Here is an 18933-nt window from a genome sequence, read left to right on the forward strand (position 1 = left end):
GCAGGACACTTTGAGATCTGCATAAGCATTTCCTTCAATGTCTGAAGCTGTAAACACGACTATACAAACACTATACACCCATGGAAAGCTTAGATTCTCATGAATCCGCCGGTATAAACCACTTTCAGATGTGATTACCACAGCCGGTAATATAAACACATTTCTCCAACAAACAACAAAAATTTAAAGGGCACAACTCACCTTTGGACGCTCTTTTACTGGTCAAAGATGAAAATAATCCACAAAAACCGGCCAGAATCCAAGCTTAAGCATCCAGACAATACTAGCAAGTATACTATTTTGTCCAAAACATGTCTTGAAATAAGTAAATAATCCACAAATAGCTTGGGTCCGTGCGTGCACACCCGGCGCTGCGCGTTTCATATTCACTGTATTTATGTCCATATTTTTGTACAGAGATCCATGCGGTCTTGCACTCAAAATGGCGACTGAAGTCTTTCCTTTATGTTTACTCCACATTTCATCCAGTGATTCTGGCCTGCCTCTGAGCCCTAAATGGCCAACCGTAGCCGAGACTGACCGATCTGGACCTACCTCATTTCATCAGTAAATTCTGAGCAAATCACGTCGGAGGAAACGTTTGACTGACAGGGCTGATAGCCAATGAGCCTGCTGAATAGCAGGATATAAATAGAGCCTCTGCCAGCTGGATTCTGTGACTCTTCACACATCGGCTCTGGCTACAGCTGGACCCTTTCTGTCTCCCCCTCCCAGTCTCTCTGTCTGATACACACTGGAGCTGCTCTGAAGTGCCTTTTTGAGTTCTTTATGAGTTTTTGGAGTGAAAATAATGTGAAAACGGGCTAAAAAACGAACATATACCATTTTTGCCCAGGGTGTGCAGAGGGTGTACAGAGGGTGTCCAAAATTGACAGCGCCTGGCCATAGCAGTACAAATACATGTGTGAAACACTCATTTCTTGTAGTATTGCTCTGAAATTTTGACCTGAACTATGTAAGACCCCAGGCTGTTGCCTTTTTGTGTTTTCAAGCACTCACAGTGCTGCCACTTATTTTCAGGTGTTTTATTAGGGAAATAATTTAGGCGAGAATAAAAGTCATCCTAATTCAGTGTGTTCCAACATAAAATACTCTGTGCCAGTAGGACCTAGAGTAATTCTGACTGCACTGGGTGAAAATTCAGGTTGTCAGCTTTCAAAGGAGACCCCAAGCATGCCTGTACTCCAAACAGTTCAAGAACAGCATTCAATTTACTTTCCGTACACCTTCAGTAGAAATTTCAGGCGAAAACTGACGGAAGCTTATAGGGTTTTAAGTCTAATGAATAGCTTGAAATGTTACAAAAGTAAGTGGTGAACTGTCAGAGGTTATAAAAAAAGTAAGGTTACCCAAAACTGAAAAATAATGTACATTTCAGAATTATACAAAAAATTAACAATAGAAGAGAGACAGACGATCATAATCTAGATCTTTCCGACAGAGAAATTGCGAAGAAAGCCAAAGTGTCAGTGAGTCCAGTTTTCTTCACCATCAAAAGGCTCAGAAATTGGAGGAAACTCTGACAGGAAGAGGTCTGGAAGACCCAAAGCCACAACAGAATGAGAAGACAAGTTTCTGAGAGTCAACAGCTTGGTGATAGGCGACTCACAGGACAACAGCTTCATAGTAGTTGTAGTAAGAAGTCTCAGTTTCAACTGGGAAGAAAAGATTTGGAGTTGCAGGTTTGACATTTGGAGTTGCAGCAAGAAAGCCATTGCTAAGATGTCAGAATAAGAAAAAGAGGCTTTCCTGGACCATGAAACTCTATCAATGGACTACAGAAGACTGGAAGAAAGTATTAAGGACTGAAGAATCAAAATTTGAAATGTTTGGCTCATCACATTGGATTTTTGTATGCCGTCGAGTAGGAGAAAGGATGGTTCCTCAATGACATCAACTGTCAGACATGGAGGAGGAAGTGTGATGGTCTGGAGCTGTTTTACTGGATCTAGGTTCAGTGACGTACAGAGTGAGAGGAACCCTGAACCAAACCACAGCATTCTGCAGCGCCATGCAGTACCCTCTGGTATGTTCCTAGTTGGTCAGGGGTTCATCCTACAGCAACAAAATGACCAAAAACATCAGTCCAAGCTATGCCAGAACTACCTTAGGAAAAAAGAACAAGATGGTAAGCCTGAAAACATGGAGTGACCAGCACAGTCTCCAGACTTAAACCCATGGAGCTGGTTTGGGATGAACTGGACAGAAGAGTGAAAGCAAAGAACCTACAAGAACCACACATTTATGGGAACTTCTGCAAGAGAGTTGGGAAGAATTTTATGAAGAATATTTGATTTCCATTGTAGAAAGAATGGCACAAGTGTGTTCAGCTGTTAAATCTGCGAAAGATGGCTACTTTTAAGAGTCTAAAGTTTAGGTTGTTAATTTGCTGACATGTCCATCGGGTTTCTTTACATGCTGGAGGACACATGATTAATGAAATAAGCTGTCAACACTGCTCCAATGTTACATCTTGTCATTGTGTAGCATAGAGTACTTTGACCATGTTTGAGCAGAGTCAAATGTGAGCTGGAGTGGTTCAGGGATTTTATAGATCTGCACATTCTAGAGGAAACAGCAGAGTTACATCTGAACCATTTGAGTGCAGGCAGGGATTCTTTAAATGGAAAATCATCTAAATATGTATGCTACCATTCAAAGGTTTGAGGCCACTTAGCAATGTCTTTATTTTTGAAAGAAAAGCATTTTTTTAGTGACAATAAAATTAAATTAATCAGAAATACAGTGTAGACATTGTTAATGTGGTAAATGACAGTTCTAGCTGGAAACAACTCATTTTTAATGGAATATCTAGATAGGGTTACAGAGGAACGTTTCCAGCAGCCATCACTCCTGTGTTCTAATGCTACATTTTGTTAGATAATGGTGTTGAAAGGCTCATTGAAGAATAGAAAACCTTTATGCAATTTTGTTTGCACATGAATAAAAGTGAGAGTTTTTATGGAAAACATGAAAATGTCTGGGTGACCCCAAGCTTTTGAATGGTAGACTAACTCTGATACACAGAGATGAATTTTTAGGGGTTTAATCAATGACCTAAACCTTTGTGCCACATTAGCAATATATATTTTTTGAAGTCGAGAAAACTTAAAGCTTAAAAAAAAACTGCAATAAAATCTGTGCTGTTCACCATATTTCTCAACTTTAAACTTAACTTTATTCAAATTAAAATCTTCACTTCTATAATTCTAACCAAAGTAGGATTTTTTGTTGTGTGTTTGTTTATTTGTTCATTAATTCAACTCAGAATTTTGATAACTTACTGCATATTAAACTCTTTCAAATCTGTGTACTGTATCCATTTGAAATCCTTGGGTTACAAATAAGTATTCCTTATTGAAATGCATCATTTATTCTGTTAAACTTTGTCCTCCATAGGAGGTGCTGCTGCACTGTTAGCATTCATTATAAGCCTGGTAACAGAAGATAAATAGCTTACATGTAATGGCCTTCCTTAAGAATTATACCAAAGGGAATAAAGCATCACATGCAGTATTTCATTTGATGATGTAAGCAAAGAATTTAGTCAACTTAATTGATGATCTGAGCTTATAAAATGGTCAGCAAATGTTTAAATAATAATTCATGTAAATGCACAGAATAAATAAAACAGGTGTGCAGCTGTTTAACGTTATGAGATTTTAACATAAAGAAAAATAAAGAGATATTGAAAAAAATGCAAGTTCTAAATATTGTTTCATAGTAATAAAAACACTGAAAAAAAAAGAAATTCGGGAATGGAAGAGTTAAATACGGATAATTGAGATTTCTATGTAACAACTTGGGATGATTATTAATGTGAAAAATGCAAGTTACAGTTTTTGTAACCAGCATGAAGTTTTTATTATGCCCACATAGGTATGATTCTAATGTCCTCAGGCTTTCCTCCAGCACGAGTAGCAACTTTTTTGATGTGCATAATGTCAGACATTATGCACAATTTTCATCTATATTTTTACAATTTCATCTTGTTTTGTGGTATAATATGCATACATTTTGCCTTTGGTATAAGAAAAAATATTGTGCATTGCATTGTGTACGTCTATGGTACGTCTGCAGCCTGAACTCTGCTGAGCTCCTCCTGGTGAACATGTCCCTCTGTTTGTTTGAATGGAGAGAAACTCCACAAGATGAAATTTGATACTGGAAACAAAATGTCAGACCTGGTACAACCTCAGGCCAATCAGCGGGCAGCTTTACTGGTGTTTACCGTCATAGATATCTATGTTTACCGTGGCCCTCCTACCATGGGCCAATCGCAGCCAAGTCACGAGTCACCAGTTCCGTATTGTTGACCTATGACTCTATTAAGTAGGTGGGACTTCACATCCCTTGGGCTCTGATTGGTCCGTTTCTATCCCTCTTGCTTCATGATCTGCAGCTCCACCTAACGGGAAGCAACGACGACTGCTTAATCTTTCATTGAGAGAAAAGGTGAAAGGCGAGACGAAAACGTTTAAAAATTTCCTTCGGTAAGTATCTTTTAGTTTATGAATGGTTCGAGTGCCTTGTGGTAATTTTTCAGTCCGAATAGCATCGTTATTTGAACGTATTTCCTTCAGTGGTACCGGGTGGCGGAGCTTTTCCTCTGTCATGAGACTGAGGCAGGAGGAGGGACTGATGTAGCATCTTGTTGGTGGAGATGGAGGCCTACAACTGCTCTGCTGTGGAGATAGCTAGCTAGTTAGACGCTGAAATGTGGTATCATAGTAATAATTATGCGTAGCTGTAACTAGTTTAGGTTAATGTAGGTCTGAGTTGAAGCCGGTCCGAACTCGATAGCTTTGCCGCATGTTTAATGAATATTCCGGTGTCATGTTTCCCAGCCACCAATGTAAGGAAGACTTAATCGTGACTTACTGCACCAAGTAAACTGCAGTTCTGAAAAATACAGTTCTCTGTACACCAGACTCATTTAAAAGAAGACCAATTTAATGTCACTTTGAAATGGAACCATTTCAGTTTATTTGAATGAGTTCACATGAGCCATGTTTGCGTTGCTGTGAATAAGTTTGTACATCTGATGAATTTTACTCATGAATAATACAATGAATGAAAGTTGATTTTATTTTTATGCACTGGAGGGCTTGTGGGAAATACGAGCCTCACATGTTTGCTTTTTTCAAGCTCAGCTTTTCAGCATATTAAAGGCCAGTGTGTAGTTAGATTGGGCACATTGAGCAAACAAACTCATTCTTGGCTGCCATAGTAAGCACATTGTGTGACCAATGCTATTCAGAGCATAAAACATGCTTTTATCTGCTGCATGTGTGTCATGTGAGGAGAGGAAGGGCTGTCTTTTCAATAGTGGGCATGTAACTATAGGGATAAAAGACAGATTGAGATAAGTTTCTTTCACTGATGTGACTAAATAACTGTACCAGAGGAGTACATTATGTGCATCGTAATCCTTAGTAATAGTCACTTTGGCATGTAACTTTAGGAATGGTAGTTGCTAGAGTACCTTTAGGAACAGCTGTGTTGTTAATGTCTAATTAATGATTGCTGATTTCCATTTACCTGCTTCAATTTTGGGCATAGACTGCATACAAAGATGCATGAAACCTTCATGATGTCACTCATAGGATTCCTGAACAGTTTTAAATGTCAGCGTAGTAGCTTTGGCTGTCACCGTCTATGGTGGTACCTGACTCTTCCTCAGGAAAAGGTTATATATTTCACATACTCAAGGAACTGAGTTTAGTAAATTTCATCATCTTCCCAGTTCCACAAAAGTCACAAAATCCACACAGTGACTAAGCTGCAAGGGCAACAGTGTGCATGCTTGGCAGGGAGTGTAAATGCATGGAATACATGCTGTAGATGCTGACTGACTGGCACGTGTGATACAGAGTCCTCCAAACACACTCCTGTCCACAAGGGAATATAATCACACTTACCTCCTGGATAATCAACAAACTAGCAAATAGGTGGAGGCCAAGTAGAACGGGCTATGCAAACATCTCAGAGGCACTGACTGTACCAACCTGTCCGTCAAAACAATCACACCCTTAACAAGAAAAGCACTCAGAGCGCGCAGTACTCCGCCGAGGCTGCTAGGTCGTTGTATGATTTCTGTTGGATCAGTCCCCATAAGCCCGCAGAGGTTGATTTGTAGTAAGATCGCAATCATGTGATCTTAGGCAGCTGACGTAGTAGTGTTCATTGGTTGTCATAGTTACAGTGACACCTTGCCGCTATCTCACAATGATACAGAAATCTTTGACAAATCTGTGGATCCAGACTAAAAGCTCAATCACTGCCAAAATCTAATCAGGTGGTCTTTGTGTCATTTGTGTCCTTCCCTTTCTTTGTCACATTTTTCTCATCTGGTTTTCTCTTTGTATCGTTTGCCCCACAGCCTCCAGACAAAATGATCCACAGTCTGTTCCTAGTGAACGCCTCAGGGGATATTTTCCTGGAGAAGCACTGGAAAAGCGTGGTCAGCCGCTCAGTGTGCGATTACTTCTTCGAGGCACAGGAACGTGCCACCGAACCTGAGAATGTCCCTCCAGTGATCCCCACACCACATCACTACCTTATCAGTGTGCTCAGGCATCGCATCTACTTTGTAGCAGTCATCCAGAGTGAGGTGCCTCCACTCTTTGTCATCGAGTTTCTGCACAGAGTCGTCGACACATTCCAGGTTGTGCTCCATGTATTTTTCTGTCCATTTTTAGTTTAGCTCAAATGACCCATATCTGACTTTGAATACTCACATGCTGCCTGTGTTCTTTGTTCTCAGGATTATTTTGGAGTATGTACAGAGGCAGCAATCAAAGACAATGTGGTAGTTGTCTATGAACTGCTGGAGGAGATGCTGGACAACGGGTTCCCTCTGGCCACAGAGTCCAACATCCTCAAAGAGCTCATTAAGCCTCCCACCATCCTTCGCACTATGGTCAACACCATCACAGGTCAGGACGTAGCAACAACCCTTAGCGAAAGTGTCTACTTGAGTCTAATTTGGACACTTGTTTGAGCATTACATCATATAATGTGTGATTGAAGTGCTGAACAAATTACTGGTGTTTAGAATAGGAGGGTTCCCAAATACACTGAAGTCACAACAGCTTGAACAGTTAGTAAATCAGGTTGTATCTGTGTTTATGCTGTGACAAGGCTGTGGGCACGATTCTCGCTTAGACAGCTGTTTCTGATTTGCTCCACCTTGCTAGATTTTTGCTTTAGTTTATTATTATTTTAATTTGTTTTACAAATAGATAACATTCAGAAAATCCAGGTAAGCAAGTCTCCAAACACCCAAGCATTTCTAATAGCAAAAGTTAAAGAAGAATTACTGTACATTCTGTTAATCTGAATGTTGTTCCTAAAGTGGGCATTCAGGTATTGTCCTGGACTTGCATTTCAAAGTTATTGGTTTTTAGCTATGATGGTGCACTTTAAGTGGATGTTGAAACAATGATCGCACGGCATAGAAATGTTTACCGTGGAGTTATGTATTCATAGACCGAAAGTTGAGATCGAAATGGAATACTAATGTGAGGGTTTAAGTTACAAATGCACCAAAAAACATTGTATAGAACCAGCATCAGCCGTCAGTGTGAGTTATGGCATAAAATATAACAGCTACTGATTTCTGTCTACATGGAATCCATGTATACACTAACATTCAAAAGACTGGGGTCACTTAGAAATGTCCTTATTTTTGAATGAAAATCTCTTTTTTTGCAATGAAAATAACATTAAATTAAACAGAAATACAGTCTTGACATTGTTAATGTGGTAACTGATTATTCTAGCTGGAAACAGCTGATTTTTAATGTAATACCTCCATAGGGGTACAGAGGAACATTTCCAGCAACCGTCACTTCAGTGTTCTGATGCTACATTGTGTTAGCTAATGGTGTTGAAAGGCCAATTGATGATTAGAAAACCCTTGTGCAGTTAAGGCTATGTTCACACTGCAGGGCTTAATGCTCAATTCCGATTTTTTTGTGAAATCCGATTTTTTTTTTTGCGAGTTCGTTCACATTTTCAATTAAATGCGACTTGTATGTGATCTCCTGTGTGAACCTCACATGACCCAAAAGTGTCCCACATGCGCAGAAGAGGACACAACAACGACACGCGCAGAGAGCATGTCCAGTGTTTACGGAAGTAAACATGGACGCTAACAGTAGAGCATGTCTGGCCATTTTAAAGTTGTTGTCCAGCCGGAGCCAGCATATGTATAACTTAATCGTTTTAAGGAGAAGGTCAAGAAGGAAGAGAGCCAGGATTTTGGCCCTGGCGTTTTTCGGGGCAGTGGCAGCAATGTCTGTCCAGAGAACTGTGTGGGTGCAGAGTCACAGCCAGGAGTGGTGGGATAGTGATGTGAGAGGCTTCACAGATGCAGATTTCATTCAGAATTTTCAAATGATAAGGGCGACCTTTACCTACATATGTGAGCGCCTCTTTTTAACACACTCACAGCAAGACACACATCTTCGGCAGCCCGAAGACGTGTTTTGCTTGAACGCAGACTAGTGACGTTTGTTGTGTACCAATGACGTATAGATCGGATAAATGTGACCTGGCCGTTCAGACTGAAGTCGCATGGCAAAAGATCCGGTACGTATCGGAATTAGGACCACATATCCAAGTGGCCTGGGTCGCATTTGAAAAAATCGGATCTGTGTCGTTCAGACTGTCATGAAAAGATCAGATACAGGTTGCATAGGGGCAAAAAAAATCAGATTTGGGTCACTTGAGGCAGCAGTATGAACATAGCCTTAGTTAGCACATGAATGAAAGTGTGAGTTTTCATGGAAAACATGAAATTGTCTGGGCAAACTCAAACTTTTGACCGGTAGGTGTACGTTTTTGCCATTTAACATTTGGTTAATGTCTGTTTTCCAGGCAGCACCAATGTGGGTGAACAGCTCCCCACAGGCCAGCTGTCAGTGGTACCATGGCGACGCACCGGGGTCAAATACACCAACAATGAAGCCTATTTTGATGTGGTGGAGGAGATTGATGCTATCATTGATAAATCAGGTATTGCTCTGGTACAGTTTGACCACGGCTGATGAAACATTTCACTGTTTGTTTACATTTAAATATTCTCTTTGGAAGAAGCAGTTCATTTTGACAAATGCTGTCAAGTTAGTCAAGAAAATGTCCAGTTAAAAATAGTATATATAATAATACATAATAATATATCAGCCATCGGCAACTTTATGCCACAATTATTAGCATCTGCCTTCATAAGCAGTTTTACTGTTGTTTTGCTTTGTGTTAATTTCTATCTGTACCTGTCAGGATCCACCATTACAGCAGAAATTCAGGGAGTTATTGATGCCTGTGTGAAACTGACAGGCATGCCTGACCTCACTCTCTCTTTTATGGTGAGTTTCTTCTTTTTCACAATTTTTAAGCCTCTTGTGCCATTTTCAGGTAGTGCAGTACACTTTATTGTGTATTGTACTTGCAGATTCACATAGAGCATTTCTAAATTACTGAACAATTACAAGTCATTTATAGTGTCAGATGTCTTATGTGTGATAAGTACTATAAGTTCTCACCAGGTTCCACCAGTGCTTTCTGTCATGTTAATGTCCTATGTTATTTTAGTCAAAATGTTTTGGAAAGGGCTTCGACTTAGCGTGGAGGTAAAAATTATTTAAACAACTGAAAATACACAGAAGCATGGAAATAATTTTATGCACTTTTTATTTTACTCATCTTCAAATCGTCCTGACCCCCAGAATCCTCGACTGCTGGACGACGTCAGTTTCCACCCGTGTGTTCGGTTCAAACGCTGGGAAGCTGAGCGGATCCTCTCTTTCATCCCACCTGATGGAAACTTCCGGTTGCTCTCATACCACGTCAGCTCTCAGAAGTTAGTGCATTTTGATTCAGAATCTGTTCATGTCACAGTAATGTTAAGACACATACGGGGTGGGCAATCTGAGTGTTTTATATTCTAGACAATCTAAATTTGCTGTATGACCTGCTTATTGGAGAAGTCACACAGATTGCATCATTAAGGGTGCTGTATGTGTCTGCCGGACAAATAATAGGTAGCATTGGATAGCGGACCAGTAGCCTGTGAGAGGCGGCAAAATGACAGATACCAATCACTACTTCTAGTCAGAACTTCCAGATTAAAATCGGAGCAAAAACATGGTGCAGAGATTAGCTCTGACTTGAAGTGACAACCGTATACATGACTAATCATGAGATCACGTGAGTTCAGCTTAAATCTGTTAGCGCCCGAACCCGCTTTTCACGAGCAGCCTACCAGCATTGGAATACAAGAGAATCACAAAACATTTGTTGAAAGCATGGCTCCACTGGCTTGTGTGACTGACTCCTGCTGTGTGTTGGTTGATTCTTCTTCAGCCTGGTTGCTATTCCAGTGTACGTCAAGCACAACATCACCTTTCGGGAGGGAAGCTCTCAGGGACGTTTCGATCTGACCCTGGGCCCTAAACAGACCATGGGCAAAGCTGTGGAGTCAGTGTTGGTCAGCAGCCAGCTGCCCCGCGGCGTCCTCAACGCCAACCTTAACCCCTCCCAGGGAACGTACACTTTTGACCCAGTCACAAAGGTACTTAGATGTTGTGTCTGATTACATTTATGTGCCTAAAGAAGGAGGAAGGGGATTGTACATGACCACTGGAATGTAAAATAATGGCTCATGGTAGTTTTGTTATAACCTTAAATTCTTTCAGTTCACACAGTTCATCTCGAGGATCAAAATTATCGCCATTGTGTTTGGTGTAACCTTTTTTTTGTATTAGATATTTCATATTGTCGTCTTGATGTTTTGTGTTTTTGCAAGTTGTTGTCATGGGATGTTGGCAAGATCAACCCACAGAAGCTTCCGAGTCTGAAAGGCACCATGAGCCTGCAGGCCGGAGCCTCCAAACCGGATGAGAACCCCACCATCAACATCCAGTTCAAGATCCAACAGATGGCCATCTCAGGTGCGCACACACACACACACACACACACACACACACACACACACACACACACACACACACACACACACACACACACACACACACACACACACACACACACAAACACATACAGCCATTTTTTGAGAGACTTTAAATCGTACCTGGTCACATTCATGTGACTGTATGTTGATCATTAGACTAATCTGGTGCTCCTTAGATTGGTACAGGTAGCGTTTGGTCTTGGGAATGAATCCAGAGATACTGACTGAGCCACTGAAGGAAAAAAGCACTACTTTCAACCACACTGGCTAATGCAGTATTAAGACTGTAAAATGACAAGCAGATGAATCACAATGATTTGACCAACAGTTAAATGAACAAAATTGAGCCCCATGCCTAGAAAACTGCACATATAGAAATAGCCCATGTAGACAAAATCACTTGGTGAGAACCTATTTTTTACTCCTTTGAAGTAATTTTAAATCACATACCGTCCTGAGGAGGGTGCGACAAAATCATGCTGATGCAACCAGCTGAAGAAATTGGTTACGGTAATGCTACCAGTGAGAAGATCAGTCCAGAGCACTGACGCCATTCACTTCAATCCACGCATTTCAACTCCCTCCAGAAATTCTTTAATGTCTTGTACAAATACTTTATTATTTAAATATAAATATATATATATGTATATGTATAGATTATTTTACTTTGTCTTACAAAACAGCAAAGCTTTTTTTCCTAACGTTAAGTTAGATTTGTAGTTTCCCTTAACTATTTTCACTTCCTCAACGCTCACACATTCAAGCAGCTTTCATCACGTAGCCGCTCAGCTGACAACCACCTGACAGTCCCATTGTTTGAGAACAGTGACATAGTAGCCACTAGATGGTGCCAAATGCAATAAATACACCTCCTCACATGACATCAGGAAACACATTTTAGAGTATTATGTCAATGTTAAATTCTGATACTCATGCCCACTTACTATTTTTGCGTTGTTAAATTAATCTATTTAAATATGTTATTATATGACTTTCTTTAATGATAATCTTCACCTATTTAGTGATTATTCTTATGTAGCAAACACTCTCAGCATGCTATTATTCTAAACAGAATTTGAGTTATTATGGAAAGAAATTCTTTACTAAAAAAGAAAGTAATCACACCTCATCCGAATGGTAAAATTTTCCAATTTAGCTGTTAACTTGAAAATTTCTTCTGTAAATTCAGGTACTGTAATACAATTTCTGTGTCACTGCGTGAGAAAAACTGTAACAGTTGCTTAACTTTGTACAAATAAAGTACAAACAAATGCCATTACTAGTTACCATCTTTTGTTTAAATTAGAAAAAAGAGGGGGAAGTAGAGGAAGAGGCATTTAAAGTACATTGGGCAGAATATTTTTTTCATCCAAAAGGGTAAAATGAGTAAGAGAGAGGTCTTTAACAACAGTCTAGGTTTTTCAGATTTCACCCAGAATATCATCCATCCACCCATCCATTAGCTATACCTGCTTTATCATAGAGAGGGTTGCGGGGGGCTGGAGCTAATTCCAGCTGACATTGAGAAAGACACGGGGTACATCCTGGACAGGTCATCAGTCCATTGCAGGGCAAACACAGAGACAGACAAACATGCACACTCACACTCACCAGTGGCCAATTTTGAGTCACCAGTTAGGCTACCATGCATGTCTTTGGTGTGTGGGAGGAAGCCGAAGCACATGGAGGAAACCCACGGAAACGCCACACAGAAGACCCCAGCTGACCAGCAGATCCAAACCCCCGAGCCTTTTTGCTGTTAGCTGACAGTGCTAACCCTATACCACTGTACCTCCTACTATTAATATATACACCATTTAAAAATTTGGGGTCACCCAAAACCTCATGTTTTCCATAAAAGCTCACACTTTTATTCATATAGCAACATAATTCCACAAATTATTTGGCCTTCATTAGATGGGTACAGGGCTGCACAGTGGAGTAGTGGTCAGCACTTTAGCCTTGCAGCAAGAAGATCCCCGGTTCAAATCCCGGCCTGGGATCTTTCTGCATGGAGTTTGCATGTTCTCCCTGAACATGCGCAGGTTTTCTCCGGGTACTCCGGCTTCCTCCCAAAGTCCAAAAACATGCTGAGGTTAATTGATGACTCTAAATTGCCCATAAGTGTGAATGTGAGTGTGATTGTTTGTCTGTATATGTAGCCCTGTGACAGACTGGCGACTTGTCCAGCTGACTCCCTACTCCCACCCCCCACCCCCGCGACCCTAGTGAGGATAAAGCGGTGTATGGGAGACACCAGCGTGTCGTCATTTGCTATGGTCACGTGGTACAAGACTGCTACTGGTTGGCAAGAACCGGCAGTAACATAACGGCTTGCTACGAGAACGGTATCGGGTATGAAACAAATACGTAAAGTTATCGCTTTTCATGAATGAAATTACACATGTATTTACCACAATGGTAATAGCATGTGTAGTTGTTGGTTGTACGAAGCGTTTTGAGAAGGGATCAGGCTTAAAATTTCACCGAATACCGATTTCAGGAGAGAGAAGATGGCGGTGGCTTCAGCCATCAACAGGAAAAATTGTACCCCAGTAAGCAGCAGAGATCGTGTTTGTGGCTCCCACTTTTCTTCAAGTAAACTAGTCAACAGTTTAGCATGTTTAGTATGTCCAACTTTGAGCTCATTTACCAAAAGATATTGATTTAGTGTCGCATCCTTTGCGTGAAGCGATCTCGACACTTTCGGTTTGGTTCAGTGTTGTCATGTGTTACCGATCGCTTTTTAGGCGATGAAAGTATACTAAAGTCGAATGAAACGTATTCAATAGCATCTCCTTAAGCCAGCAGCCTCCTATTTGTAACCATATGTGTTTCTGTATGCGTCTAGCGATCGTTTTTTTAGAATTGTCCTATTTTCGATCACCAATGCTGTGGGTCTGTTAATGTTACATAGAAGCCATACTGCAGACAAAAAATACAGCAACTTCTTGACGTTTCTTTGACATCTTGTTGAAGATTAACAGAAGATATATTATTTTTAATTCATAATTATATATTTTGGGTGGGTGAACTGCCCAGCGGTGTCAATCAAGTAAAAATAAATGTCGGTGAAGGAAATGTCCGGCCACAATGAAGGATCATCAACCCACCCAGTCTTCAAATTGTAGGGATCTGGCAAGGTTTAACCGTTTCCCTGATATCTCAGCTTACTCAAGTATATTTGTCAGGCCTCAGGTGATAAGGATTGAGCATAATCGGACAATTTTACGGAAGGATAGTTCGCATTGTTATCGTCAGCCATTGTTCCTCTGGTTCCTCTTGCCAACCAGCGCGGTAATCACGTGACTTCTTGACGTCACTGTTTGTAAACACTGGCGTCTCCCATAGAGAATGGATGGATGGATGGGTACAGTTGAGAGGCAGACAGGAAAGTAGGGAGAAGAGTGGGGGGAGGACATGCAGTAAAGGGCCATGAGCAGGAATCGAACCCAGGTCTGCTGTGTTGGGAAAACGCAGCTGTTCATGTGTCGCTCACTTAACCAGTTGCGATATCTGGGTGTCTGTACAATGGTTTTCTAATTATCAATTAACCTTTCAGCACCATTAGCTAACACAATGTAGCATTAGAACACAGGAGTGATGTTGCTGGTTGCTGAAAGTGTTCCTCTGTACCTCTATGCAGATATTGCATTAAAAATCGGCCGTTTCCAGCTAGAATAGTTAGTTTCCACATTTCTGATTTATTTAGTGTTGTCTTCAGTGAAAACAATGCTCTTCTTTCAAAAATAAGGACATTTCTGAGTGACCCCAAACTTTTGATGATAATATGTGTGTGTGCGTGTGTGTGCGTGTGTGTGTAGTTTTTAAAATCTTTTTTTTGGTAAAGAATCTAATGCTGACATCTGTGGTGGTTTTAAAAATCCCTCTTTAAGGTCCATACGCTGGTCAGAATCCCCGCTCTGGGTCACACATCATCCTCCAACATTCAACCCCACATGATGGTGTCTGTCCTTGTGCAGTAACACAAGTTAAGGTATCAATAAATTATTAATATTTGTGCCCTTCAACAGGGCTGAAGGTGAATCGTCTGGACATGTATGGTGAGAAGTATAAACCTTTCAAAGGAATCAAGTACATGACCAAGGCTGGCAAGTTCCAGGTCCGGACATAAAGACTGCTGCTCTGTGAACGCCGGACCAAACCACCACAAGACTGAGGGGAGATGTGATGGGGGAAGGGGAGTGGGTACATTCCCTGTGTATATGCATTTACCTATGAAGGTTTACCTACATGAATTGGAGGCTCCTTGTAGCAGCTACCAGTGGACCATTGCACATAGAAATGAAACCTCTGTTGTCAACTGGTTAGAGCTCTGACTGAGTCTGAAGAGTCTGAACTGAAGTATCCTAATTCATTTCCATTTCTGTCCAAATTGAACCCAGGCCAATTCCAAAATATATTTCTCCTCATATTGACTCTTAAGAGCATTTTCACAAAGAGCTCAATCAAACCAGACCCAAACATTTCCATGAGGACTTTCTATGAGTCTGTGTCAATTCAGGCTCCATCGAGTTTAAACATTCATTTCAAACTCTCACGAACAACCTATCAGTCACAATCTAATTCTGATTCTTATCCTTCACCTTTCCACATAGTATTTAATTATGTATGGCATTTTTGTCTGGAGAGGTGTTTGTGGGTTACTGGATCAGACAGTTAGATATTACACCAACAGAGCTTCTCTGGTAATTCTGACATCATGAGCTGTATAGTTTGACACAAGTTCAGTGTTCTATCATGTTAATGGACCTCTGCAAGGTAAAACAACATGTCTGACTGGTAGCACATTAAACTCACGCAAACTAAATATGCTCCTAAATGATATAGAAGAAGCTCCTAAAGTGATGGTCTGTGCTCCAAAGAATGCACATTGTGTGATCATTTATTGTGTTTCCTGTTCTTCTGTCCAGTTTTTCTAATTCCTTTTCCAGCTCTGTTTCATGTGCTTTCTGTTTACTCTTGTTTTTTTCTTGTGCTCCTCTTCTCTGCATTGAAATAATGTGATGATTTTGTCTGCAACACTGGAATCAGCACGCTGACATGATAAAGTGACACTGGACCCGTCCTCAAACATGCACGTTTACATCTGCTGGTACTACCATTTCTTTTCTTGCAAGTAAGATGAATGTATAGAGAGACTGGAGCTGTTTGAGCTTTTTATTAGCATAAAGATAGGCTGAAAACAATTCAGGAACATGCTTGCCTGTTTTACTCAACTTTAATTATTATTTATTAAACAAAAAGGATAATTTGCTAAAGTAAATCCATGTTCTTAAAAGCTTTAACCGGATCTTGTTCTTTAACTATAATGTGAGATTCTGAAATATTGATGCTCAACACTGGTCAGAATTATCCAGAAAGGTTTTCTCAGGGCGTCACAGCCCCCACAGTGAGAGAAACTTTCTAATGTGCATTTTTAGTATCGATTTGCATACATCATGTAAACGTAAAACGATGAATGTTGTCATGGCAACTGAGCTGCTCTGGATAAACCAGTACAGGAGAGGTAAAGTGATACATTCATGCCTCTGGGTCTCTGCTGAAATCAGCCCACATCATACTCTGCTCTTTAACAGTTGGCATCAAGCTTCATGGTTGCTATAAGGACTTTGAGGCGTAAACAGCTGAAAATGAAACGATTATATTAAACTATGTATTAAGGTATAACGGCGAGGTACCTCAGAAGAAATGTTGAAGGTTTGCGTTTTGTGTTTACAACCTTTTTGTTTGTGTTTGTTAAACAGCCTCCAATGGAGTGTTACAATGGTGAAAAAAAATAAAGATTCAATGTGTTATAACTAAGTGATGACACTAGTCATTAAATGTGTATTGTGTTGTGGTGAAGGTTGTGTTGTGAGTCATGAGGTTCTTTGGAAATACATTACTTCTATGAGTTTCAGTTCTTAACTTTTAAACAGATTATATAGCAACATTTTCAGATGAAACTTCATAATATGATTTTAATGTGTGTGTTGCAGTGTTTTGACCACAGGCAGTTTGTGCTTTGAGCCTATTGATATGTAATTTATGTCAAAGCATGTCTATTCAGGGTGAGATGCTTACAAGTCTTACAAGTACAGTTAAGGCCCAGATCTTTTATGCTTGTGCCATATTTTCATTTTCAGAGAATTTTTGCTTGCCCAATAGGTTCCTCTGGCTGGAAACTACAAACGCAAAAGGCATGAGATGGTAAGATGCTGTGTTGTAGATGTTAAGGAACAATCTGAAAAATTTCCATACTGTGTATTGTATATTTTTATAAATCAAGTCATATCTAAAAGTGTTATTTATAGTAATTACAATTCACACCATTAATTGTCACCAAATTAATCAAAAAGCTTATATAATTGCGAATTACTTTGTGTCTTTGAGGGTGGAAAGTTTGCTCTACATCACTGTGGTCTTTAATTACCTCCACAGATACCGGATGAGATGCAGGTGTGGACTCCTGAATTCTTCAGCTCTTGTGTGTCAGATCATTGTCTTATGGAAAGCTCCAACGCTGCCCAAAGTGAAGTTTCTCTGCAGAGCGCCTGGTGTTTTTCTACTAAACCTTAATAAATAATTATGAGCTAAACTGTAGTGGCACAGCTTGGGACCCTCAACTGAGAGTTCACTTTTACACAGCATTAGACATAAAATTGTACTGTGAAGTTATTATAGTAAAAGTCAATGCAAACTTTATTGTTAATATCTCTACATATGCAGGCGATACATCCATCCATTATCTATACACCGCTGAAGTCAGCTGGCTGGACTGGAGTCCATCGCAGCTGACTTAGGGTGAAGGAAGGGGACACCGAGGACAGGTCACCAGTCTATCACAGGACTACATATAGAGACAAACAATCACACTAACATTCACACTTTTGGATAATTCAGATTTACCAGTTAACCTCAACATGTTTTTGAACTGTGGGAGGAAGCTGGAGTACCCAGAGAAAACCCACACATTCACAGGGAGAACGTGCAACTTCCATGCAGAAAGAGCCCGAACCAGGGATCATCTAGCTGCAAGGTGACAGTGCTAACCACTGCTCCGCTGTGCAGCCCTGCAGTAGATACAGAGAAAATTAAATGCTGCTTCTCAGAGTGTACAAAATAAAAAATATATATCTATGTAAGCAATATAATACAAGATATACACTACCGTTCAAAAGTTTGGGGTCATCCAGACATTTTCATGTTTTCCATGAAAGCTCACATTTTTATTCATGTGCTAACATAATTCCACATGGGTTTCCTAATCATCAATGAGCCTTTCAACACCATTAGCTAACACAATGTAGCATTAGAACACAGGAGTGATGGTTGGTGGAAATGTTCCTCTGTACCCCTATGGAGATATTCCATGAAAAATCAGCTGTTTCCAGCTAGAATAGTCATTTACCACATTATAACAATGTCTTGACTGTGTTTCTGATTAATGTTATTTTCATTAAAAAAGCTGTTTTTCTTTCAAAAATAAAGGCATTTCTGAATGACCCCAAACTTTTGAACGGTAGTCTAAATACAGTGCAAACAGTACAGGTGTGCACATTTGGGTATGTTTTAAAAGAAGAGTGAAACAAAAAATAGAGTTTTGAATCAAATAAATAATGCAGTTTTAAGATATTTTAAAAACATCAGATTTTTATTTGTATTTTTATTATTTTCTTCCTACACTTCTCATTTTTTCCCTGAATGATCTCTTGGTTAAAACTCCACTGCTGCAGCCAAGGCTTATGTGGACAAAAACAAAGACTTTCAATTGCGTGTACAAAGGCTGAGCTCTGTCAGCCAGGGGCCGCTGCTGGCCCTCTTCCAGTCGGAGGAATCCAAATCCATCCAGGAGGACTTTAGACTTTTTTAAGCTCCTCATCTCTCTCGTGACGTCACAACATCTGGTTTAAACTCCTTTCATTACATCACGG

At 40.2% G+C, this 18933-nt stretch overlaps 1 protein-coding gene across 1 annotated transcript; it reads left to right on the forward strand.

Annotated features, from left to right (window-relative positions):
* Positions 1 to 4383: 4383 nt before the first annotated feature.
* On the forward strand, positions 4384 to 16822 carry ap3m2 (adaptor related protein complex 3 subunit mu 2). The gene is made up of 9 exons (XM_022212396.2): positions 4384 to 4514; positions 6404 to 6688; positions 6788 to 6959; positions 8905 to 9042; positions 9307 to 9392; positions 9753 to 9886; positions 10390 to 10597; positions 10832 to 10976; positions 15031 to 16822. The coding sequence occupies exons 2-9, from the start codon at positions 6416 to 6418 to the stop codon at positions 15129 to 15131; spliced, it is 1257 nt and encodes a 418-aa protein (XP_022068088.1). The 5' UTR covers positions 4384 to 4514; positions 6404 to 6415; the 3' UTR covers positions 15132 to 16822.
* Positions 16823 to 18933: the final 2111 nt, after the last annotated feature.

This window comes from Acanthochromis polyacanthus, chromosome 7 (genome assembly GCF_021347895.1).
Source record: "Acanthochromis polyacanthus isolate Apoly-LR-REF ecotype Palm Island chromosome 7, KAUST_Apoly_ChrSc, whole genome shotgun sequence".
NCBI classification, from domain to species: Eukaryota; Metazoa; Chordata; class Actinopteri; family Pomacentridae; genus Acanthochromis; species Acanthochromis polyacanthus.

Bases quoted from the DNA above. Each gene is read 5' to 3' on its own strand.
- ap3m2 (XM_022212396.2), top strand. From the start codon at position 6,416: ATGATCCACAGTCTGTTCCTAGTGAACGCCTCAGGGGATATTTTCCTG. The intron at 9,393-9,752 runs GTGAGTTTCTTC...CCTGACCCCCAG, and splicing joins ACCTCACTCTCTCTTTTATG to AATCCTCGACTGCTGGACGA. The intron at 10,977-15,030 runs GTGCGCACACAC...GCCCTTCAACAG, and splicing joins CCAACAGATGGCCATCTCAG to GGCTGAAGGTGAATCGTCTG.